Source organism: Ascaphus truei, unplaced genomic scaffold (genome assembly GCF_040206685.1).
Source record: "Ascaphus truei isolate aAscTru1 unplaced genomic scaffold, aAscTru1.hap1 HAP1_SCAFFOLD_3147, whole genome shotgun sequence".
NCBI lineage: Eukaryota > Metazoa > Chordata > Amphibia > Anura > Ascaphidae > Ascaphus > Ascaphus truei.
Genome location: NW_027456122.1, coordinates 243 through 25,143, shown reverse-complemented (window position 1 = coordinate 25,143; position 24,901 = coordinate 243). Strand labels below are relative to the sequence as shown.

The 24,901-nt window shown below is 43.7% G+C and overlaps 2 protein-coding genes across 2 annotated transcripts; both read right to left on the bottom strand.

Moving 5' to 3' along the window:
* Positions 1-1,122: 1,122 nt before the first annotated feature.
* LOC142483285 (unconventional myosin-IXb-like) lies at positions 1,123-10,589 on the bottom strand. The gene is made up of 8 exons (XM_075583358.1): positions 10,380-10,589; positions 8,954-9,035; positions 8,423-8,606; positions 6,360-6,488; positions 5,352-5,457; positions 2,956-3,087; positions 1,932-2,055; positions 1,123-1,193 (listed from the first exon to the last, which is right to left on the bottom strand). Exons 1-7 carry the CDS (start codon positions 10,583-10,585, stop codon positions 1,983-1,985), a joined length of 912 nt encoding a protein of 303 aa, XP_075439473.1. The 5' UTR covers positions 10,586-10,589; the 3' UTR covers positions 1,123-1,193; positions 1,932-1,982.
* Positions 10,590-11,763: 1,174 nt separating this feature from the next.
* Positions 11,764-23,167, bottom strand: LOC142483284 (uncharacterized). The gene is made up of 12 exons (XM_075583357.1): positions 23,045-23,167; positions 22,055-22,270; positions 21,066-21,281; positions 20,077-20,292; positions 19,089-19,304; positions 18,175-18,315; positions 16,712-16,927; positions 15,723-15,938; positions 14,734-14,949; positions 13,745-13,960; positions 12,756-12,971; positions 11,764-11,983 (listed from the first exon to the last, which is right to left on the bottom strand). Exons 1-12 carry the CDS (start codon positions 23,098-23,100, stop codon positions 11,764-11,766), a joined length of 2,361 nt encoding a protein of 786 aa, XP_075439472.1. The 5' UTR covers positions 23,101-23,167.
* Positions 23,168-24,901: the final 1,734 nt, after the last annotated feature.

Genomic DNA, 24,901 nt, shown 5'->3' with positions numbered 1-24,901 from the left:
GCCAGACCTTTAAAAAAAGTAAAAAGCGCACAGTCAAAAAACTGTTATAAAATTCAAACTTTTATTAATTGTCATACAAGTTTTGTCGTTTACACACTTTGGTGTGGTTGCGGCAAACGTTACGTGGGTCGTACAATCAGACCCTTGAAAACTAGGATATCTGAACATGTTCGGTTAATCACAAGACATGATCTGTCTCATCCAGTATCCAGACATTTCTCAAGCTGTTTGCAAGGCGGTATAATTAATGTTAATTTCTCTGGTTTGGAACATGTGTCTCCACATACCAGGGGAGGAGACAGACTTAATTTCCTCAATCGAAGAGAAATGTATTGGATTTTCACCTTAGATCCAGTCCATCCAAGGGGTATGAACATTGAATGGGAATTAAAATATTTTCTGATATATTGATACTTCATTCTCCTCCCTTGGTGTGCATTGATACGTGCCCAATTCATTGATTTATTTATGGATTCATTCCTTAAATAAGTTGTTCTGGTTGGCTGGCGCACACGCGCAGAAAGGGGTCTGCGCACGCTGCGGGCACCGCCGTGTACCGCGTCAGGGGGCGGAGCCTAGCCGTGATTCTAACACACACACAGAGAGAGGGAGACACACACAGAGACACACACAGAGAGAGAGAGAAGAGGCACAAAGAGACACAGAGAGAGAGAAAGAGAAACACAGAGAGAGACACAGAGAGAGAAAGAGACACACACAGAGAGAGACAGAGAGAGAGACACACACACACAGAGAGAGAGACACACACACGCAGAGAGACACAGAGAGAGAGGGAGACACAAAGAGACACAGAGAAAGAGAAAGAGAAACACAGAGAGAGAGACACAGAGAGAGAAAGAGACACACACAGAGAGAGACAGAGAGAGAGACACACACACACACAGCGCGAGAGACACAGAGAGACAGAAAGAAAGAGACAGAGAGAGAGAGACACAAACACACACACACACACAGAGAGACACACACAAAGAGAGCCTTAGAGACAGACACACAGAGAGACACAGACAGACACACAGACAGAGACAGACTGACTGACAGACACATAGACTGAGAAATAGACAGAGAGATAGACAGACATAACTCACCGAGTATTAATACTAGAGAGGTGTGTGCTACCTGGGATATATTCAGAGAATATTAGAACACGGAGATCCCTTCGGGGCGCATTCCACCTAAAAAAAAAATGAATGTAATATTGGTATTTAGTCAAATTAAACTTTGATAGCTATACTAAAATAAATATGTGACAAGTATTATTGGATTCCACTCTTATCACAGGGAAACCCAACTTGTGCTCCAAACCGCGGGAGAAGCAATTCCAGGCGTGCAAGGGAGAGGGCGGTGTGGAGCAACCAGGATCCCTTCATAAGGAGAAATAAATCCTAAATGTACAGGCCAAGGCTGTCAGAAAAAAAGAAACTGTCTTCAAGGAGCAGAATACTGATGTGGAAGTCGGGTTTTGCATACAAATATCCCAAGAATTAACTCATTAAAAAAATGTATCTATGTATAACCCCTCCCGTGCATGGAAGGGGATACAGGCGTATACAGGAGATGCTTCTATAGCCAGCATTGAACACTGAAGCAACGACTCACTACTTCACCAACTTACAATATGTTCTTTTAGACCGGGACTCAAGGAGAAACTTCCCACTTTAAAGGGCAGCTCCCTAACTGCAAGGGTGTGAGTTTCTGGGATTCCAACTCAGAGGGGGCCCCCATGTGAGTTTCCGCCATCCCATCTTGGAGGGGGTCCCTGAGTGTGTGTGGGACCCCACATCTAGAGGGACACCACCCCTAACCCCCCCCCCTCCCCCGTGTGAGTGTCTGGAATCTCACCCTCAGAAGGGGCTGCGTGACTGCCTCCTCCACAGAAACATTACATTGCAGGGCTTTTTTGGGGTACTCACCGTGTTGTGTTTGAGCAGGGACAGGCTGCACAGCGCTTGTGTCTCTGCTGCTTACATCATGCCAATCTCCTTAATTTTGAGTATGTACTGCCTCATCTGCTCCTTAATCAGCATCTCCACACACCTACAGGGGAAGCACAAGGACAATCGGGTTACAGCGCCTTCCACTTAACCCCTTGCTTTATAACAAGTCCCTGACCCCTCTGGCAAGGAAGGGGTGAATAGAGGTGGCATCCCTAACCCCGTCTGAGATGGGCAAACCGTAGTCTTCAAAATATCCACCCCGTTTTATTTCATTATTTCCCCCAAGTTCCCTTTAAAAACCCCACAAATGTATTCCCAATGAATTCTTCGGCAGGAAACCATTAGTTTGCGACTTGGTCAATTAGCTGGAAAACAAAACCATTTCTTATGGAAACATGAGAACACGGGAGATTACAGCTCTGAAGTGCGACAGCAGGGCCCACGGGGATAGGACAGAATCACTGTGCAGATCATACGAGAAAGTCGTCTTATCCGGTACTACACACCGCAGCGTCAGACACAGGAGCTTGTCTTCTGAGCTTACTATCTCAGTTTTTGGGTGGTCACATGGTGCCGGCACTGCACACCCACTTCAAAGGCAGTGAATTAACCACTAGACTCCCCTTCCCTTAATCCGTTTACAAGGGGTGCAGCCTCCGACCAAGGCCCCTATCCGGGCTGAATTGCTCGAGAAGATTTTACCTCTTTTAAGGCAGAAACCCCCCCCCCCCAAATAAAACCTACACGAGTTTAGCGCATAACAGTATTTTGCTCCCTTGATTGTCTCAATCTGCAGCAGCGCAGATCACGACGGTAACTTTGAGACTGCGCTGGGCCTGGGAGGGAGCGACATTCTGACTTCCCGGTCCTTCAATATTTCAACAGCTCATATCGAAGCAAATAAATAACATGCCCTGAATGGGCGGAAGGAAAGGGACAGGCGGGCGCCTGAATTAGGCTGTGATTTTACCAAAAAACGCCGGCATAATCGAAACCTTACGTGATGGTTTTGGAAACCTCCTTCAGGGTGGTCTGTAGGTCATAGTTGGCTGGACAGCGCAGGAGGCAGGGCGCGAAGATGATGGCCAAGGAATTTGAGGACATGCGGTTCGCATCTTCCATCACAGCCACTCTGCAAAATAGGGTGGCGTTAGAGAATGCCCCACAATGCATTGCCCTGCTGGGCTCTCAGCAGGCATGGGGCTATCTGAGCCCGTGTTTCCAGGGCTGCTTAGCAGACGGAGCCATCCAGGTGTGACCCTCACTGCCCAGTTATTAGAGCACTGTAACATGCACCTCTTCATCTCTGCACTTCCCTATAATGCAATGGGGCTCAGCTCCCATCCTCAAGCTCCCCCAACAAGTCCGGTTTTCAGGATATCCCTGCTTCAGCACAGGTGGCTCAATCAGTCCCTGCTTCAGCACAGGTGGCTCTATCAGAGGCTTCGACTGAGCCACCTGTGCTCAAGCTGGGATATCCTGAAAACCTGACCTGTTGGGGGGGGGGGGGAGGGGGCTTCGGGACTGGAGTTGAGCACCCTTGCTATAATGGATCTGTACATTCTTCCTAACTAATGTGATTCCTGAGCGGCCAGCACTGCTTACAGATACGAGGAAAATGCCCTGTGGTTACACAGCCACACCTCACTATATGCAGGAAGACACAGGAAGGAATCCCTGTGCAAAGCAATACATTCTCTCCATCTGTGGGGGGGACAATACATTGGGTTTGCTATTGCTTAGCAAGTCCTCTTGGGGTTAAAGGGTTAAAGGCAAAGTGTGTGTGTGTGTGTGTGTGTGTGTGTGTGTGTGTGTGTGTGTGTGTGTGTGTGTGTGTGTGTGTGTGTGTGTGTGTGTGTGTGTGTGTGTGTGTGTGTGTGTGTGTGTGTGTGTGTGTGTGTGTGTGTGTGTGTGTGTGTGTGTGTGTGTGTGTAATATACAATATATATGGAAAAAAAAACAAAAAAGAAACAGGCGCACACCTAGTGCATTACCACAGTAAAATTGTATTGAATGAACATGAAATCTAAAAAATGGCCACTCACAAAGATACAGCAAATAAAAGCATTTATGAGATAGGCTCTCATGTGCCTTGCAGCTCAATCACCAGCATCCGTCTGCAGTCAGTGGCATCGTCACGTAGATCACCTTCGTGAACCGGAACCGGAAGAGGGATCTTTCACCTTCAATGCTCCATACCATTGGTCCCTCCGGGAAACGGGCACCTCAGATGTAATATGGATAAGGTAGCAAGCCGGGAGAGCAGCACACAGGAGCCAAAAGTTCTCAATCAATCTGCATCAATGTTTGTGGGCAAATGGCGGCCGGATTCTAGCCACGCCCGTTTCCCGGAGGGACCAATGGTATGGAGCATTGAAGGTGAAAGATCCCTCTTCCGGTTCCGGTTCACGAAGGTGATCTACGTGACGATGCCACTGACTGCAGACGGATGCTGGTGATTGAGCTGCAAGGCACATGAGAGCCTATCTCATAAATGCTTTTATTTGCTGTATCTTTGTGAGTGGCCATTTTTTAGATTTCATGTTCATTCAATACAATTTTACTGTGGTAATGCACTAGGTGTGCGCCTGTTTCTTTTTTGTTTTTTTTCCAGATATCACTAGGGACTGGTGATCCCTTTGGAACGGGCTGCAAGAAACCTTTGACATTTCCACTGGAACAGGACTTTATGTATTGAAGGTTTTTTATATTTTATTTTTATCTTTTGACATTTTTTATATATTTTTTCATTAAATACATTTTTTAGATTTTTTACAATTTTTTCCTTTAGGGTTTTGTCAAGAGACTGTATTGCCATTTGTATTATTTAAAGTTTTTATCATAGTGTATTAGCCTATCTAGCTGCCCCTTCAAGCATATCATATTAGCTATTGTTTCCTCCAATATTATCTACAAATAACTGGTAATCTAGCGGCGCTACTTCAATTTTTGTTTTGTTATATATATATATATATATATATATATATATATATATATATATATATATATATATATATATATAATGCCATATAAATAATACATATATACAGTATTGGGAATAAATAACACACACAATCCCCAATTCTCTGATGCAGGCCTCATCCGTACGTCTATAAGAGAGGAAACAGCCATTTAAAAAGTGTACGAAAGTCTACAGACTGATTATCTCCGGGGAGATGCACACAGAATTTAGGTTGATTAAATCTTAGATTTAAAATTATATTATGTGTATTAAAACAATACACTGACAAGTGAGGGACTCATTTGAACACAGAGTTGGGGCCCGCTCCTGTATGCCCTGGAACACTCCTAGCAGCACACTGACATTGAGCACTACAGGTCTGCATCCTCCCCTGCAATCACACAAAGGGGTTTGCAACCTCTCCTGCATCTTACTTGACAAGGTGGAAGATCAGCCTCTCCAGAGTGTTGTAATGGGCCTGGGGAAGCTGTCCCAGAACTTTGTAGATGGCACACAGCTGTTCCTGCTTCCCAGGGAGCTCTAAAGGGAGAAGGCAAAGCAATAGATGGGTAACGGAGACGTGGGAGAGGTTTACTAAACACCTTCAGTGCTAGAGAGGCCGGACACCTTGTTCTGCAGTGCATGGCAGACCTCTCAGGCGCTACAAGGGTTAGTGGAGATAAAGAAGTAAATGTCTGTTCGTCTAGTGTGGCACAGATCCTGGAGTCTGACTCTCCTACTGCAGGGCATCACAGACCAAAGGGGACTATGGACCATGACGCCTGTCATTCCCACTGCAGGTGACAGTGGCACAGACAGATGGCACCCATGTCCCACTGAGCCTGACCCAGGGCCCGTACCCCTGGTAAAAAGAGGCAGACATAATAGTCCTATGGCCCATGGAGTGTGTCACACCAACCACTGGGTGACAGTGACAAACAGGAGAGACCTATGGCCCATGTGGTCTGTCCCTCAACTTGAAGCTGACAGACGTACAGACATAACTTATGGCCCACTGAGTCTGTCGCTTCACCAGCAGAGTGACAAAGACTGAAAGGATTTCTGGTCACCAAGTCTAACACAGAGATAAGAGGCCTATGGCCCATGCAATATCTCCCTTTCCACAGTGACACAAACAAAAGGGACTTTTAGCCGGTGGAGTCTGTCCCTCCAACATTAAAATGAAACAGACCGAGTAGATGTTCCACTGAGTGTGACCCAAAAATAAGGCGCATACGGCATCGCTCCCTTTCACCTCAGGGTGACAAAGTATCTCTGGCCAATGGAGTCTACGCCTCCCACCATAGGATAAAGCACAAAGGTACTGTAGATCTCTCCTGCCCATCCAGGATTTCGTGTTCTGCAGTGGAGATCCTCTCTGCAATTTGTCACTAAGCCCCGCGACTCTACAGAGGGAGGGTTACCTTCCTCTCTGCACTTACCCACGGCTCGTAGAAACTCGTTGTACTGAGCGAAGGTCATGAGTGGCTCCGGGAGCTCACGCAACCACTGCTTCAGGATGCCAGTGATGACGTGGATGGGGTAATTATCCAGTTTCACAGAGCTGGGGTCTGTCCAGAAGGGAGACAGAAAACATGTGAGAAAACAAGAGGACTTGTAATGACCGATCCCCATCACCCTTTTATAGGCACTATCCGCGGAGCACAAATACAGAGAAAACATTTTAGATACATGGAAATATTGTTTTTTTTCTCCTCACAAAAATAAGTATTAGGCTGCGGCCACGCTGCCTGCGCTGCACGCACCTGCGAATTCTCCGGTCTACAGAGAGCTGCAAGGGGAAAGACAGGGGGGGGGGCATTACTGGGGCGCGGCCATGACATCACCTGGCAGGTTCGCCCTCATTGGCTTAACCGCCGGTGGGCGTGGCCTAGCGCTCTGTCGCTAGTTCCTATCTCAATTTTCATGTGTACCTCAAAAACTCGCAGCGGGCCCGGCCCCATTGTGGGGCGGCTCTTGTCCCTGCAGCATCCGCCACAGCGGTCGCTGCAGTAGCCAGCGGGGACCTGGCCTTATGAAAACATTTTGGTAAGCTGAAGTGTGTCGTTGTGTAGTCTGCCAGGAAAAAAGTTAAGAGTAATTAAATGTGTTAAAGACGATTACAGGCAGTCCTCGTTTTACAGCACTTCGCTTTACAACGAATGGCTTATCCAGCGCTATGCAATGCATACCTATGTTCATTTTTACAACGCCAAAACGGCTTATCCAGCGCTCTTACGATGCTTTGCAACGTTGTTTATGTGTATGTGTGTATGTATAAATATATATATATACACATAAACAACGTTGCAAAGCGTCGTAAGAGCATATATATAATATTATATTATATTACATAATATATTATTTATTATGTTATATTATATATATATATATATATAATACAGTATATACACTATATAATGTATGTGTGTGCTGCATATCTTATTGCCTGTGTAAAATATTTGGTGTATTTTAGTGTTAAAAATGCCTTCAGGAACGGAACCTTTCATTTAAACAGTGTTCCTGTGGGAAAACGTGTTTCGCTTTACAACGTTTCGCTATCCAACGCCATTTTGAGTAACGCATTGTGTCGGATAACCGAGGACTGCCTGTATATTATTCCACTGTTTAAAGGGTCAGTCCCTCCTAGGACCAAAATGTACTACTGACCGTGAGATGTTTAAGGGGTCACACCTGGGTGACTTATGCCTTTTAAAAAAAACAAAAATATATAACACCTATAAGTATTTATTATTCATTATTTCAAGTTCCTTTGTAAACACGATGAGCTGAGATTTGGGAGGGGGGGGGGCGATTTCCTCTGGCTTCCCTTTTGTCTGATTTCACCATGTGCTGAACAGGAGTTTGCACAGGCAAAGCCCCCTCCTCCCTTATCTTTATTGGCTCTCACAGGGAGGCCAGAGGTTGAGTAAACACTGCTGAGAAGCATCCTCCCTCCTTTAAATGCTTTATTTCCCAAATAATGACAGCAGCCAATGTTTTGCTTTGAGCCCAGTTACTGTATGTTACAGGAAAATGACATTCTTTACAAAAATGTAGTTTCATTGTGAACTGCCAGGGATTGCACATTTAAATGATAATATCTTATTTGTCCCTTAGGCCGTGATTATACCAAAATTGTCCGGCAGCGTTGCGCGGCTCAAAAACAAATTGCTGCAATCCAATTAAGGTAAACATACCTCGCACTCCGCGCTCGCTGCCTGGAACTGCAGGGCGGCAGACTGGAGAGCAGACAGGAAATTTTGTTTTGAGCAGGAGACGGCCGTGTCACGTGAGCGGTTCAGCCAATGAGGGCGAACCGCTCACAGCCACGCCTCCGCCACACCTCCCTGTCTCCTCTGCTTGTCTCCTGCCTGCAGTTCAACATGCCGCTTGGCGGCATCGACAGGATGACATCACCAGATCACACTGCCGCCCCGTCGGAGATGGTATAATCTCAGCCTAAATGTGTGCCTCCCCCGGTTCCCTCACAATCCCAGCGCACCGTTCTCCAGGGACTGTTTGAGCTCTCGCATGCGATTGGCTGCCCCACACTTCCGGTAGATGCCCTCCGTGTGCAGGCCGTACATCTCCAGGTACTCTAAGAGCATCTCCATGACAACGGGCACCGAGGACGTCTCACTGATCAGGTCCCCCACGTGCACCCCGAAGTGATGGTTTCCCAGGTTCTGAGGGAGGGATCAGTGTTACCACGGCAACAAAGAGGTGTTCCCTCTGTTACCCAAGAGGATTGAGAAGGTCGGGGCGAGAGAGAAGGCCGGGGCAAAAGAGAAGGGAGGGTGGGGGGGAGAGAAAAGGTTGGGGCGAGAGAGAAAGGGGGCGAGTGAGAAGGGAGGGTGAGACAGAAGCGGGTTGCGGTTGAGGATGGGGTGAGAGAATGGGGGGTGTAACATGTGAGCGCTGCAAGAGGGTTTGACACGTCACACAGCTCACACTCTTCCCTCCCTCCCCCCTGATGTACCTTCCTCCCTCCCTTCCCCCTGATATAACTTCCTCCCTCCCCCTCCCTATGTACCTTCCTCCCTCCCGCCAAGTCGCAGGGGCTCTGGATGGTGCTGGCTTCGCTGATCTTGGACGGGTTCCTCTGGAGTTTGTGCCTGGAAGGTGAAACAACACACATATATACACACACCCTGCTTGTATTTCCAACCCCCCCCCCCTCATCCATGTATTTCAACCCCCTTGCACAGATGTGTATATATACCCCCTATTTGTATGCATACACAGACACACACACACATATATTTGTATGCATGTACAAATTCATATACATACTTCTGCATTTTGAAGGTGTATGTATTATAAATAAATATACATTCCTTTAGTAAGGAAAAATATATATTACTATACAGGAAACATATCGCAGACATGACCAGTCCATGCAAAGCCTCTCTCTCTGATAAGTGAATCATACAGATACAAGTACACACAGACCGATATGCCACATATCTGCAGGTCCTTACTCTGTCAGCTTCTCCTTGCTCTCTAGGCTCTCCCCTGGATTCTCCTCCTCGGGCATCACCGCTGCTTCCCCCTGCCCCACCTCGTTCTGCCTTCTCCCTCCTTTCTCCTCTTCTTCTGCCTTCTGCACTCCATCGGAGTTGTCATGTCTCCATTTATGCTCCTCTTCTCGTTCAAGGGCTTCCTGTCTGCTCTTCTCAGACACCATCTCCTTGTACCTGGTAAGACGGATATTATATTAACATTACCATCCAACCACTATTATATTGGGGATTGAAAATTACACTAAAAAGTATTTATAGAAAATACTAAATTATTGTGATCTACTTAGATTTTGCATAGGCTTTGATACGGTTCCACACAAGAGGTTAAAAGCAAATTGGACTCTACAAATATTTGCACCTGGATTGAAAACTGGTTGAAGGATACACAACATAGAGTTGTCGTAAATTGAACTTTTTCAGGTTGGGCTAAAGTCGTGAGTGGAGTACCTCAGGGATCGGTACTGGGACCCTTGCTTTTTAACTTGTTTGTTAATGACCTTGAGGTTGGCATCGAGAGCAAAGTCTCAATCTTGGCTGATGATACTAAATTGTGTAAGGTAGTAGAATCAGAACAGGATGTAATTTCTCTCCAGAAGGACTTGGTGAGATTGGAAACTTGGGCAGGTAAATGGCAGATGAGGTTTAATACAGATACATGTAAGGTTATGCATTTTTGAAACAAGAATAAACAGGAGACTTGCAAATTAAATGGGGATAAATTGGGGGAATCCTTGATGGAGAAGGATTTAGGAGTGCTTGTACACAGCAATAGTGCCCAAAGTCATGCAGTAACTGCAAAGGCAAACAAGATCTTATCTTACAATAAATGGGCAATGGATGGAAGGGAAGTCCATGCTCAGTCACTCTCTCTGATAAGTGAATCATACAGATACAAGTACACACAGACCGATATGCCACATATCTGCAGGTCCTTACTCTGTCAGCTTCTCCTTGCTCTCTAGGCTCTCCCCTGGATTCTCCTTCTCGGGCATCACCTCTGCTTCCCCCTGCCCCACCTCGTTCTGCCTTCTCCCTCCTTTCTCCTCTTCTTCTGCCTTCTGCACTCCATCGGAGTTGTCATGTCTCCATTTATGCTCCTCTTCTCGTTCAAGGGCTTCCTGTCTGCTCTTCTCAGACACCATTTCCTTGTACCTGGTAAGACGGATATTATATTAACATTACCATCCAACCACTATTATATTGGGGATTGAAAATTACACTAAAAAGTATTTATAGAAAATACTAAATTATTGTGATCTACTTAGATTTTGCATAGGCTTGGATACGGTTCCACACAAGAGGTTAATGTACAAAATAAAGCAAATTGGACTCTAAAAATATTTGCACCTGGATTGAAAACTGGTTGAAGGATACACAACATAGAGTTGTCGTAAATGGAACTTTTTCAGGTTGGGCTACTGCACCGACACACTTTATTCGAGCAAATACCCAGTATGTACCTGGCAGATACCTGGAATGCGCCGCTCCTCACCTCTGACAAGCCCCGTTGCGTTTGCCTTCCCAGCCTGGGTTCATGCCTGGCTGACGGGCGGCTGATCTGTTAAATGATAATGATTAGGATTTAATAGGCTGCAATGCTTTGCGTGTCTACCAGATGGCATAAATTCCTGAATTGTAATGCAGTATATATATATATACTGTGCAGTATTGCAGCCAGCGGGAATAAAATGCTTCAATCCCTGCCTGGAAAATAACCCAATGCACTCGGGCAGAAAACAGTCACAAACCTCAATACACCCGGGTATACCCGAATTCGTGGGACTAGCCGAGCTCGAATAAAGTGTGTCGCCAGTGTAAAGTCGTGAGTGGAGTACCTCAGGGATCGGTACTAGGACCACTGCTTTTTAACTTGTTTGTTAATGACCTTGAGGTTGGCATCGAGAGCAAAGTCTTAATCTTTGCTGATGATACTAAATTGTGTAAGGTAGTAGAATCAGAGCAGGATGTAATTTCTCTCCAGAAGGACTTGGGGAGACTGGAAACTTGGGCAGGTAAATGGCAGATGAGGTTTAATACAGATAAATGTAAGGTTATGCATTTGAGAAACAAGAATAAACAGGAGACTTGCAAATTAAATGGGGATAAATTGGGGGAATCCTTGATGGAGAAGGATTTAGGAGTGCTTGTACACAGCAATAGTGCCCAAAGTCATGCAGTAACAGCAAAGGCAAACAAGATCTTATCTTACAATAAATGGGCAATGGATGGAAGGGAAGTCCATGCTCAGTCACTCTCTCTGATAAGTGAATCATACAGATACAAGTACACACAGACCGATATGCCACATATCTGCAGGTCCTTACTCTGTCAGCTTCTCCTTGCTCTCTAGGCTCTCCCCTGGATTCTCCTTCGCGGGCATCACCTTTGCTTCCCCCTGCCCCACCTCGTTCTGCCTTCTCCCTCCTTTCTCCTCTTCTTCTGCCTTCTGCACTCCATCGGAGTTGTCATGTCTCCATTTATGCTCCTCTTCTCGTTCAAGGGCTTCCTGTCTGCTCTTCTCAGACACCATCTCCTTGTACCTGGTAAGACGGATATATTATTAACATTACCATCCAACCACTATTATATTGGGGATTGAAAATTACACTAAAAAGTATTTATAGAAAATACTAAATTATTGTAATCTACTTAGATTTTGCATAGGCTTTGATACGGTTCCACACAAGAGGTTAATGTACAAAATAAAGCAAATTGGACTCTAAAAATATTTGCACCTGGATTGAAAACTGGTTGAAGGATACACAACATAGAGTTGTCGTAAATGGAACTTTTTCAGGTTGGGCTAAAGTCGTGAGTGGAGTACCTCAGGGATCGGTACTGGGACCCCTGCTTTTTAACTTGTTTTTAATGACCTTGAGGTTGGCATCGAGAGCAAAGTCTCAATCTTTGCTGATGATACTAAATTGTGTAAGGTAGTAGAATCAGAGCAGGATGTAATTTCTCTCCAGAAGGACTTGGGGAGACTGGAAACTTGGGCAGGTAAATGGCAGATGAGGTTTAATACAGATAAATGTAAGGTTATGCATTTTTGAAACAAGAATAAACAGGAGACTTGCAAATTAAATGGGGATAAATTGGGGGAATCCTTGATGGAGAAGGATTTAGGAATGCTTGTACACAGCAATAGTGCCCAAAGTCATGCAGTAACTGCAAAGGCAAACAAGATCTTATCTTACAATAAATGGGCAATGGATGGAAGGGAAGTCCATGCTCAGTCACTCTCTCTGATAAGTGAATCATACTGATACAAGTACACACAGACCGATATGCCACATATCTGCAGGTCCTTACTCTGTCAGCTTCTCCTTGCTCTCTAGGCTCTCCCCTGGATTCTCCTCCTCGGGCATCACCGCTGCTTCCCCCTGCCCCACCTCGTTCTGCCTTCTCCCTCCTTTCTCCTCTTCTTCTGCCTTCTGCACTCCATCGGAGTTGTCATGTCTCCATTTATGCTCCTCTTCTCGTTCAAGGGCTTCCTGTCTGCTCTTCTCAGACACAATCTCCTTGTACCTGGTAAGACGGATATTATATTAACATTACCATCCAACCACTATTATATTGGGGATTGAAAATTACACTAAAAAGTATTTATAGAAAATACTAAATTATTGTGATCTACTTAGATTTTGCATAGGCTTTGATACGGTTCCACACAAGAGGTTAATGTACAAAATAAAGCAAATTGGACTCTAAAAATATTTGCACCTGGATTGAAAACTGGTTGAAGGATACACAACATAGAGTTGTCATAAATGGAACTTTTTCAGGTTGGGCTAAAGTCGTGAGTGGAGTACCTCAGGGATCGGTACTGGGACCCCTGCTTTTTAACTTGTTTGTTAATGACCTTGAGGTTGGCATCGAGAGCAAAGTCTCAATCTTTGCTGATGATACTAAATTGTGTAAGGTAGTAGAATCAGAGCAGGATGTAATTTCTCTCCAGAAGGACTTGGGGAGACTGGAAACTTGGGCAGGTAAATGGCAGATGAGGTTTAATACAGATAAATGTAAGGTTATGCATTTGAGAAACAAGAATAAACAGGAGACTTGCAAATTAAATGGGGATAAATTGGGGGAATCCTTGATGGAGAAGGATTTAGGAGTGCTTGTACACAGCAATAGTGCCCAAAGTCATGCAGTAACAGCAAAGGCAAACAAGATCTTATCTTACAATAAATGGGCAATGGATGGAAGGGAAGTCCATGCTCAGTCACTCTCTCTGATAAGTGAATCATACAGATACAAGTACACACAGACCGATATGCCACATATCTGCAGGTCCTTACTCTGTCAGCTTCTCCTTGCTCTCTAGGCTCTCCCCTGGATTCTCCTCCTCGGGCATCACCTCTGCTTCCCCCTGCCCCACCTCATTCTGCCTTCTCCCTCCTTTCTCCTCTTCTTCTGCTTTCTGCACTCCATCGGAGTTGTCATGTCTCCATTTATGCTCCTCTTCTCGTTCAAGGGCTTCCTGTCTGCTCTTCTCAGACACCATCTCCTTGTACCTGGTAAGATGGATATTATATTAACATTACCATCCAACCACTATTATATTGGGGATTGAAAATTACACTAAAAAGTATTTATAGAAAATACTAAATTATTGTGATCTACTTAGATTTTGCATAGGCTTTGATACGGTTCCACACAAGAGGTTAATGTACAAAATAAAGCAAATTGGACTCTAAAAATATTTGCACCTGGATTGAAAACTGGTTGAAGGATACACAACATAGAGTTGTTGTAAATGCAACTTTTTCAGGTTGGGCTAAAGTCGTGAGTGGAGTACCTCAGGGATCGGTACTGGGACCCCTGCTTTTTAACTTGTTTGTTAATGACCTTGAGGTTGGCATCGAGAGCAAAGTCTCAATCTTTGCTGATGATACTAAATTGTGTAAGGTAGTAGAATCAGAGCAGGATGTAATTTCTCTCCAGAAGGACTTGGGGAGACTGGATACTTGGGCAGGTAAATGGCAGATGAGGTTTAATACAGATAAATGTAAGGTTATGCATTTTTGAAACAAGAATAAACAGGAGACTTGCAAATTAAATGGGGATAAATTGGGGGAATCCTTGATGGAGAAGGATTTAGGAATGCTTGTACACAGCAATAGTGCCCAAAGTCATGCAGTAACTGCAAAGGCAAACAAGATCTTATCTTACAATAAATGGGCAATGGATGGAAGGGAAGTCCATGCTCAGTCACTCTCTCTGATAAGTGAATCATACTGATACAAGTACACACAGACCGATATGCCACATATCTGCAGGTCCTTACTCTGTCAGCTTCTCCTTGCTCTCTAGGCTCTCCCCTGGATTCTCCTCCTCGGGCATCACCGCTGCTTCCCCCTGCCCCACCTCGTTCTGCCTTCTCCCTCCTTTCTCCTCTTCTTCTGCCTTCTGCACTCCATCGGAGTTGTCATGTCTCCATTTATGCTCCTCTTCTCGTTCAAGGGCTTCCTGTCTGCTCTTCTCAGACACCATCTCCTTGTACCTGGTAAGACGGATATTATATTAACATTACCATCCAACCACTAATATATTGGGGATTGAAAATTACACTAAAAAGTATTTATAGAAAATACTAAATTATTGTGATCTACTTAGATTTTGCATAGGCTTTGATACGGTTCCACACAAGAGGTTAATGTACAAAATAAAGCAAATTGGACTCTAAAAATATTTGCACCTGGATTGAAAACTGGTTGAAGGATACACAACATAGAGTTGTCATAAATGGAACTTTTTCAGGTTGGGCTAAAGTCGTGAGTGGAGTACCTCAGGGATCGGTACTGGGACCCCTGCTTTTTAACTTGTTTGTTAATGACCTTGAGGTTGGCATCGAGAGCAAAGTCTCAATCTTTGCTGATGATACTAAATTGTGTAAGGTAGTAGAATCAGAGCAGGATGTAATTTCTCTCCAGAAGGACTTGGGGAGACTGGAAACTTGGGCAGGTAAATGGCAGATGAGGTTTAATACAGATAAATGTAAGGTTATGCATTTGAGAAACAAGAATAAACAGGAGACTTGCAAATTAAATGGGGATAAATTGGGGGAATCCTTGATGGAGAAGGATTTAGGAGTGCTTGTACACAGCAATAGTGCCCAAAGTCATGCAGTAACAGCAAAGGCAAACAAGATCTTATCTTACAAAAAATGGGCAATGGATGGGAGGGAAGTCCATGCTTAGTCATTCTCTCTGATAAGTGAATCATACAGATACAAGTACACACAGACCGATATGCCACATATCTGCAGGTCCTTACTCTGTCAGCTTCTCCTTGCTCTCTAGGCTCTCCCCTGGATTCTCCTTCGCGGGCATCACCTCTGCTTCCCCCTGCCCCACCTCGTTCTGCCTTCTCCCTCCTTTCTCCTCTTCTTCTGCTTTCTGCACTCCATCGGAGTTGTCATGTCTCCATTTATGCTCCTCTTCTCGTTCAAGGGCTTCCTGTCTGCTCTTCTCAGACACCATCTCCTTGTACCTGGTAAGACGAATATTATATTAACATTACCATCCAACCACTATTATATTGGGGATTGAAAATTACACTAAAAAGTATTTATAGAAAATACAAAATTATTGTGATCTACTTAGATTTTGCATAGGCTTTGATACGGTTCCACACAAGAGGTTAATGTACAAAATAAAGCAAATTGGACTCTAAAAATATTTGCACCTGGATTGAAAACTGGTTGAAGGATACACAACATAGAGTTGTCATAAATGGAACTTTTTCAGGTTGGGCTAAAGTCGTGAGTGGAGTACCTCAGGGATCGGTACTGGGACCCCTGCTTTTTAACTTGTTTGTTAATGACCTTGAGGTTGGCATCGAGAGCAAAGTCTCAATCTTTGCTGATGATACTAAATTGTGTAAGGTAGTAGAATCAGAGCAGGATGTAATTTCTCTCCAGAAGGACTTGGGGAGACTGGAAACTTGGGCAGGTAAATGGCAGATGAGGTTTAATACAGATAAATGTAAGGTTATGCATTTTTGAAACAAGAATAAACAGGAGACTTGCAAATTAAATGGGGATAAATTGGGGGAATCCTTGATGGAGAAGGATTTAGGAATGCTTGTACACAGCAATAGTGCCCAAAGTCATGCAGTAACTGCAAAGGCAAACAAGATCTTATCTTACAATAAATGGGCAATGGATGGAAGGGAAGTCCATGCTCAGTCACTCTCTCTGATAAGTGAATCATACAGATACAAGTACACACAGACCGATATGCCACATATCTGCAGGTCCTTACTCTGTCAGCTTCTCCTTGCTCTCTAGGCTCTCCCCTGGATTCACCTCCTCGGGCATCACCACTGCTTCCCCCTGCCCCACCTCGTTCTGCCTTCTCCCTCCTTTCTCCTCTTCTTCTGCCTTCTGCACTCCATCGGAGTTGTCATGTCTCCATTTATGCTCCTCTTCTCGTTCAAGGGCTTCCTGTCTGCTCTTCTCAGACACAATCTCCTTGTACCTGGTAAGACGGATATTATATTAACATTACCATCCAACCACTAATATATTGGGGATTGAAAATTACACTAAAAAGTATTTATAGAAAATACTAAATTATTGTGATCTACTTAGATTTTGCATAGGCTTTGATACGGTTCCACACAAGAGGTTAATGTACAAAATAAAGCAAATTGGACTCTAAAAATATTTGCACCTGGATTGAAAACTGGTTGAAGGATACACAACATAGAGTTGTCATAAATGGAACTTTTTCAGGTTGGGCTAAAGTCCTGAGTGGAGTACCTCAGGGATCGGTACTGGGACCCCTGCTTTTTAACTTGTTTGTTAATGACCTTGAGGTTGGCATCGAGAGCAAAGTCTCAATCTTTGCTGATGATACTAAATTGTGTAAGGTACACTGGCGACACACTTTATTCGAGCTCGGCTAGTCCCACGAATTCGGGTATACCCGGGTGTATTGAGGTTTGTGACTGTTTTCTGCCCGAGTGTATTGAGGTATTTTCCATGCAGGGATTGAAGCATTTTATTCCCACTGGCTGCAATACTGCACAGTATATATATATATACTGCATTACAATTCATGAATTTATGCCATCTGGTAGACACGCGAAGCATTGCAGCCTATTAAATCCTAATCATTATCATTTAACAAATCAGCCGCCCGTCAGCCAGGCATGAACCCAGGCTGGGAAGGCAAACGCAACGGGGCTTGTCAGAGGTGAGGAGCGGCGCATTCCAGGTATCTGCCAGGTACATACTGGGTATTTGCTCGAATAAAGTGTGTCGGTGCAGTAGTAGAATCAGAGCAGGATGTAATTTCTCTCCAGAAGGACTTGGGGAGACTGGAAACTTGGGCAGGTAAATGGCAGATGAGGTTTAATACAGATAAATGTAAGGTTATGCATTTGAGAAACAAGAATAAACAGGAGACTTGCAAATTAAATGGGGATAAATTGGGGGAATCCTTGATGGAGAAGGATTTAGGAGTGCTTGTACACAGCAATAGTGCCCAAAGTCATGCAGTAACAGCAAAGGCAAACAAGATCTTATCTTACAATAAATGGGCAATGGATGGAAGGGAAGTCCATGCTCAGTCACTCTCTCTGATAAGTGAATCATACAGATACAAGTACACACAGACCGATATGCCACATATCTGCAGGTCCTTACTCTGTCAGCTTCTCCTTGCTCTCTAGGCTCTCCCCTGGATTCTCCTTCGCGGGCATCACCTCTGCTTCCCCCTGCCCCACCTCGTTCTGCCTTCTCCCTCCTTTCTCCTCTTCTTTTGCCTTCTGCACTCCGTCGGAGTTGTCATGTCTCCATTTATGCTCCTCTTCTCGTTCAAGGGCTTCCTGTCTGCTCTTCTCAGACACCACCTCCTTGTACCTGGTAAGACGGATATTATATTAACATTACCATCCAATCACTATTATATTGGGGATTGAAAATTACACTAAAAAGTATTTATAGAAAATACAAAATTATTGTGATCTACTTAGATTTTGCATAGGCTTTGATACGGTTCCACACAAGAGGTTAATGTACAAAATAAAGCAAATTGGACTCTAAAAATATTTGCACCTGCATTGAAAACTGGTTGAAGGATACACAACATAGAGTTGTCGTAAATGGAACTTTTTCAGGTTGGGCTAAAGTCGTGAGTGGAGTACCTCAGGGATCGGTACTAGAACCCCTGCTTTTTAACTTGTTTGTTAATGACCTTGAGGTTGGCATCGAGAGCAAAGTCTTAATCTTTGCTGATGATACTAAATTGTGTAAGGTAGTAGAATCAGAGCAGGATGTAATTTCTCTCCAGAAGGACTTGGGGAGACTGGAAACTTGGGCAGGTAAATGGCAGATGAGGTTTAATACAGATAAATGTAAGGTTATGCATTTGAGAAACAAGAATAAACAGGAGACTTGCAAATTAAATGGGGATAAATTGGGGGAATCCTTGATGGAGAAGGATTTAGGAGTGCTTGTACACAGCAATAGTGCCCAAAGTCATGCAGTAACAGCAAAGGCAAACAAGATCTTATCTTACAATAAATGGGCAATGAATGGAAGGGAAGTCCATGCTCAGTCACTCTCTCTGATAAGTGAATCATACAGATACAAGTACACACAGACCGATATGCCACATATCTGCAGGTCCTTACTCTGTCAGCTTCTCCTTGCTCTCTAGGCTCTCCCCTGGATTCTCCTTCTCGGGCATCACCTTTGCTTCCCCCTGCCCCACCTCGTTCTGCCTTCTCCCTCCTTTCTCCTCTTCTTCTGCCTTCTGCACTCCATCGGAGTTGTCATGTCTCCATTTATGCTCCTCTTCTCGTTCAAGGGCTTCCTGTCTGCTCTTCTCAGACACCATCTCCTTGTACCTGGTAAGACGGATATTATATTAACATTACCATCCAACCACTATTATATTGGGGATTGAAAATTACACTAAAAAGTATTTATAGAAAATACTAAATTATTGTGATCTACTTAGATTTTGCATAGGCTTTGATACGGTTCCACACAAGAGGTTAATGTACAAAATAAAGCAAATTGGACTCTAAAAATATTTGCACCTGGATTGAAAACTGGTTGAAGGATACACAACATAGAGTTGTCGTAAATGGAACTTTTTCAGGTTGGGCTAAAGTCGTGAGTGGAGTACCTCAGGGATCGGTACTAGGACCCCTGCTTTTTAACTTGTTTGTTAATGACCTTGAGGTTGGCATCGAGAGCAAAGTCTTAACCTTTGCTGATGATACTAAATTGTGTAAGGTAGTAGAATCAGAGCAGGATGTAATTTCTCTCCAGAAGGACTTGGGAGACTGGAAACTTGGGCAGGTAAATGGCAGATGAGGTTTAATACAGATAAATGTAAGGTTATGCATTTGAGAAACAAGAATAAACAGGAGACTTGCAAATTAAATGGGGATAAATTGGGGGAATCCTTGATGGAGAAGGATTTAGGAGTGCTTGTACACAGCAATAGTGCCCAAAATCATGCAGTAACTGCAAAGGCAAACAAGATCTTATCTTACTATAAATGGGCAATGGATGGAAGGGAAGTCCATGCTCAGTCACTCTCTCTGATAAGTGAATCATACAGATACAAGTACACACAGACCGATATGCCACATATCTGCAGGTCCTTACTCTGTCAGCTTCTCCTTGCTCTCTAGGCTCTCCCCTGGATTCTCCTTCTCGGGCATCACCTCTGCTTCCCCCTGCCCCACCTCGTTCTGCCTTCTCCCTCCTTTCTCCTCTTCTTTTGCCTTCTGCACTCCATCGGAGTTGTCATGTCTCCATTTATGCTCCTCTTCTCGTTCAAGGGCTTCCTGTCTGCTCTTCTCAGACACCATCTCCTTGTACCTGGTAAGACGGATATTATATTAACATTACCATCCAATCACTATTATATTGGGGATTGAAAATTACACTAAAAAGTATTTATAGAAAATACAAAATTATTGTGATCTACTTCGATTTTGCATAGGCTTTGATACGGTTCCACACAAGAGGTTAATGTACAAAATAAAGCAAATTGGACTCTAAAAATATTTGCACCTGGATTGAAAACTGGTTGAAGGATACACAACATAGAGTTGTCATAAATGGAACTTTTTCAGGTTGGGCTAAAGTCGTGAGTGGAGTACCTCAGGGATCGGTACTGGGACCCCTGCTTTTAAACTTGTTTGTTAATGACCTTGAGGTTGGCATCGAGAGCAAAGTCTCAATCTTTGCTGATGATACTAAATTGTGTAAGGTAGTAGAATCAGAGCAGGATGTAATTTCTCTCCAGAAGGACTTGGGGAGACTGGAAACTTGGGCAGGTAAATGGCAGATGAGGTTTAATACAGATAAATGTAAGGTTATGCATTTGAGAAACAAGAATAAACAGGAGACTTGCAAATTAAATGGGGATAAATTGGGGGAATCCTTGATGGAGAAGGATTTAGGAGTGCTTGTACACAGCAATAGTGCCCAAAGTCATGCAGTAACTGCAAAGGCAAACAAGATCTTATCTTACAATAAATGGGCAATGGATGGAAGGGAAGTCCATGCTCAGTCACTCTCTCTGATAAGTGAATCATACAGATACAAGTACACACAGACCGATATGCCACATATCTGCAGGTCCTTACTCTGTCAGCTTCTCCTTGCTCTCTAGGCTCTCCCCTGGATTCTCCTTCTCGGGCATCACCTCTGCTTCCCCCTGCCCCACCTCGTTCTGCCTTCTCCCTCCTTTCTCCTCTTCTTCTGCCTTCTGCACTCTATCGGAGTTGTCATGTCTCCATTTATGCTCCTCTTCTCGTTCAAGGGCTTCCTGTCTGCTCTTCTCAGACACCATCTCCTTGTACCTGTTAAGACGGATTTTATATTAACATTACCATCCAACCACTATTATATTGGGGATTGAAAATTACACTAAAAAGTATTTATAGAAAATACAAAATTATTGTGATCTACTTAGATTTTGCATAGGCTTTGATACGGTTCCACACAAGAGGTTAATGTACAAAATAAAGCAAATTGGACTCTAAAAATATTTGCACCTGGATTGAAAACTGGTTGAAGGATACACAACATAGAGTTGTCATAAATGGAACTTTTTCAGGTTGGGCTAAAGTCGTGAGTGGAGTACCTCAGGGATCGGTACTGGGACCCCTGCTTTTTAACTTGTTTGTTAATGACCTTGAGGTTGGCATCGAGAGCAAAGTCTCAATCTTTGCTGATGATACTAAATTGTGTAAGGTAGTAGAATCAGAGCAGGATGTAATTTCTCTCCAGAAGGACTTGGGGAGACTGGAAACTTGGGCAGGTAAATGGCAGATGAGGTTTAATACAGATAAATGTAAGGTTATGCATTTGAGAAACAAGAATAAACAGGAGACTTGCAAATTAAATGGGGATAAATTGGGGGAATCCTTGATGGAGAAGGATTTAGGAGTGCTTGTACACAGCAATAGTGCCCAAAGTCATGCAGTAACTGCAAAGGCAAACAAGATCTTATCTTACAATAAATGGGCAATGGATGGAAGGGAAGTCCATGCTCAGTCACTCTCTCTGATAAGTGAATCATACAGATACAAGTACACACAGATCGATATGCCACATATCTGCAGGTCCTTACTCTGTCAGCTTCTCCTTGCTCTCTAGGCTCTCCCCTGGATTCTCCTTCTCGGGCATCACCTCTGCTTCCCCCTGCCCCACCTCATTCTGCCTTCTCCCTCCTTTCTCCTCTTCTTCTGCCTTCTGCACTCCATCGGAGTTGTCATGTCTCCATTTATGCTCCTCTTCTCGTTCAAGGGCTTCCTGTCTGCTCTTCTCAGACACCATCTCCTTGTACCTAGTAAGACGGATATTATATTAACATTACCATCCAACCACTATTATATAGGGGATTGAAAATTACACTAAAAAGTATTTATAGAAAATACAAAATTATTGTGATCTACTTAGATTTTGCATAGGCTTTGATACGGTTCCACACAAGAGGTTAATGTACAAAATAAAGCAAATTGGACTCTAAAAATATTTGCACCTGGATTGAAAACTGGTTGAAGGATACACAACATAGAGTTGTCGTAAATGGAACTTTTTCAGGTTGGGCTAAAGTCGTGAGTGGAGTACCTCAGGGATCGGTACTAGGACCCCTGCTTTTTAACTTGTTTGTTAATGACCTTGAGGTTGGCATCGAGAGCAAAGTCTTAATCTTTGCTGATGATACTAAATTGTGTAAGGTAGTAGAATCAGAGCAGGATGTAATTTCTCTCCAGAAGGACTTGGGGAGACTGGAAACTTGGGCAGGTAAATGGCAGATGAGGTTTAATACAGATAAATGTAAGGTTATGCATTTGAGAAACAAGAATAAACAGGAGACTTGCAAATTAAATGGGGATAAATTGGGGGAATCCTTGATGGAGAAGGATTTAGGAGTGCTTGTACACAGCAATAGTGCCCAAAGTCATGCAGTAACTGCAAAGGCAAACAAGATCTTATCTTACAATAAATGGGCAATGGATGGAAGGGAAGTCCATGCTCAGTCACTCTCTCTGATAAGTGAATCATACAGATTACAAGTACACACACACCGATATGCCACATATCTGCAGGTCCTTACTCTGTCAGCTTCTCCTTGCTCTCTAGGCTCTCCCCTGGATTCTCCTTCTCGGGCATCACCTCTGCTTCCCCCTGCCCCACCTCGTTCTGCCTTCTCCCTCCTTTCTCCTCTTCTTTTGCCTTCTGCACTCCATCGAGTTGTCATGTCTCCATTTATGGTCCTCTTCTCGTTCAAGGGCTTCCTGTCTGCTCTTCTCAGACACCATCTCCTTGTACCTGGTAAGACGGATATTATATTAACATTACCATCCAACCACTATTATATTGGGGATTGAAAAATTCACTAAAATGTATTTATAGAAAATACAAAATTATTGTGATCTACTTAGATTTTGCATAGGCTTTGATACGGTTCCACACAAGAGGTTAATGTACAAAATAAAGCAAATTGGACTCTAAAAATATTTGCACCTGGATTGAAAACTGGTTGAAGGATACACAACATAGAGTTGTCGTAAATGGAACTTTTTCAGGTTGGGCTAAAGTCGTGAGTGGAGTACCTCAGGTATCGGTACTAGGACCCCTGCTTTTTAACTTGTTTGTTAATGACCTTGAGGTTGGCATCGAGAGCAAAGTCTTAATCTTTGCTGATGATACTAAATTGTGTAAGGTAGTAGAATCAGAGCAGGATGTAATTTCTCTCCAGAAGGACTTGGGGAGACTGGAAACTTGGGCAGGTAAATGGCAGATGAGGTTTAATACAGATAAATGTAAGGTTATGCATTTGAGAAACAAGAATAAAACAGGAGACTTGCAAATTAAATGGGGATAAATTGGGGGAATCCTTGATGGAGAAGGATTTAGGAGTGCTTGTACACAGCAATAGTGCCCAAAAGTCATGCAGTAACTGCAAAGGCAAACAAGATCTTATCTTACAATAAATGGGCAATGGATGGAAGGGAAGTCCATGCTCAGTCATTCTCTCTGATAAGTGAATCATACAGATACAAGTACACACAGACCGATATGCCACATATCTGCAGGTCCTTACTCTGTCAGCTTCTCCTTGCTCTCTAGGCTCTCCCTTGGATTCTCCTTCTCGGGCATCACTCTGCTTCCCCCTGCCCCACCTCGTTCTGCCTTCTCCCTCCTTTCTCCTCTTCTTCTGCCTTCTGCACTCCATCGGAGTTGTCATGTCTCCATTTATGCTCCTCTTCTCGTTCAAGGCTTCCTGTCTGCTCTTCTCAGACACCATCTCCTTGTACCTGGTAAGACGGATATTATATTAACATTACCATCCAACCACTATTATATTGGGGATTGAAAATTACACTAAAAAGTATTTATAGAAAATACTAAATTATTGTGATCTACTTAGATTTTGCATAGGCTTTGATACGGTTCCACACAAGAGGTTAATGTACAAAATAAAGCAAATTGGACTCTAAAAATATTTGCACCTGGATTGAAAACTGGTTGAAGGATACACAACATAGAGTTGTCGTAAATGGAACTTTTTTCAGGTTGGGCTAAAGTCGTGAGTGGAGTACCTCAGGATCGGTACTAGGACCCCTGCTTTTTAACTTGTTTGTTAATGACCTTGAGGTTGGCATCGAGAGCAAAGTCTTAATCTTTGCTGATGATACTAAATTGTGTAAGGTAGTAGAATCAGAGCAGGGTGTAATTTCTCTCCAGAAGGACTTGGGGAGACTGGAAACTTGGGCAGGTAAATGGCAGATGAGGTTTAATACAGATAAATGTAAGGTTATGCATTTGAGAAACAAGAATAAACAGGAGACTTGCAAATTAAATGGGATAAATTGGGGGAATCCTTGATGGAGAAGGATTTAGGAGTGCTTGTACACAGCAATAGTGCCCAAAGTCATGCAGTAACTGCAAAGGCAAACAAGATCTTATC

Bases quoted from the DNA above. Each gene is read 5' to 3' on its own strand.
- LOC142483285 (XM_075583358.1), bottom strand. From the start codon at position 10,585: ATGGTGTCTGAGAAGAGCAGACAGGAAGCCCTTGAACGAGAAGAGGAG. The intron at 6,489-8,422 runs GTGCGCTGGGAT...CCTTCTGGACAG, and splicing joins CAAACAGTCCCTGGAGAACG to ACCCCAGCTCTGTGAAACTG. The intron at 5,458-6,359 runs GTAAGTGCAGAG...TTCTCCCTTTAG, and splicing joins CGAGTTTCTACGAGCCGTGG to AGCTCCCTGGGAAGCAGGAA.
- LOC142483284 (XM_075583357.1), bottom strand. From the start codon at position 23,100: ATGCCCGAGAAGGAGAATCCAGGGGAGAGCCTAGAGAGCAAGGAGAAG. The intron at 19,305-20,076 runs GTAAGGACCTGC...CCGTCTTACCAG, and splicing joins AGCAAGGAGAAGCTGACAGA to GTACAAGGAGATGGTGTCTG. The intron at 13,961-14,733 runs GTAAGGACCTGC...CCATCTTACCAG, and splicing joins AGCAAGGAGAAGCTGACAGA to GTACAAGGAGATGGTGTCTG.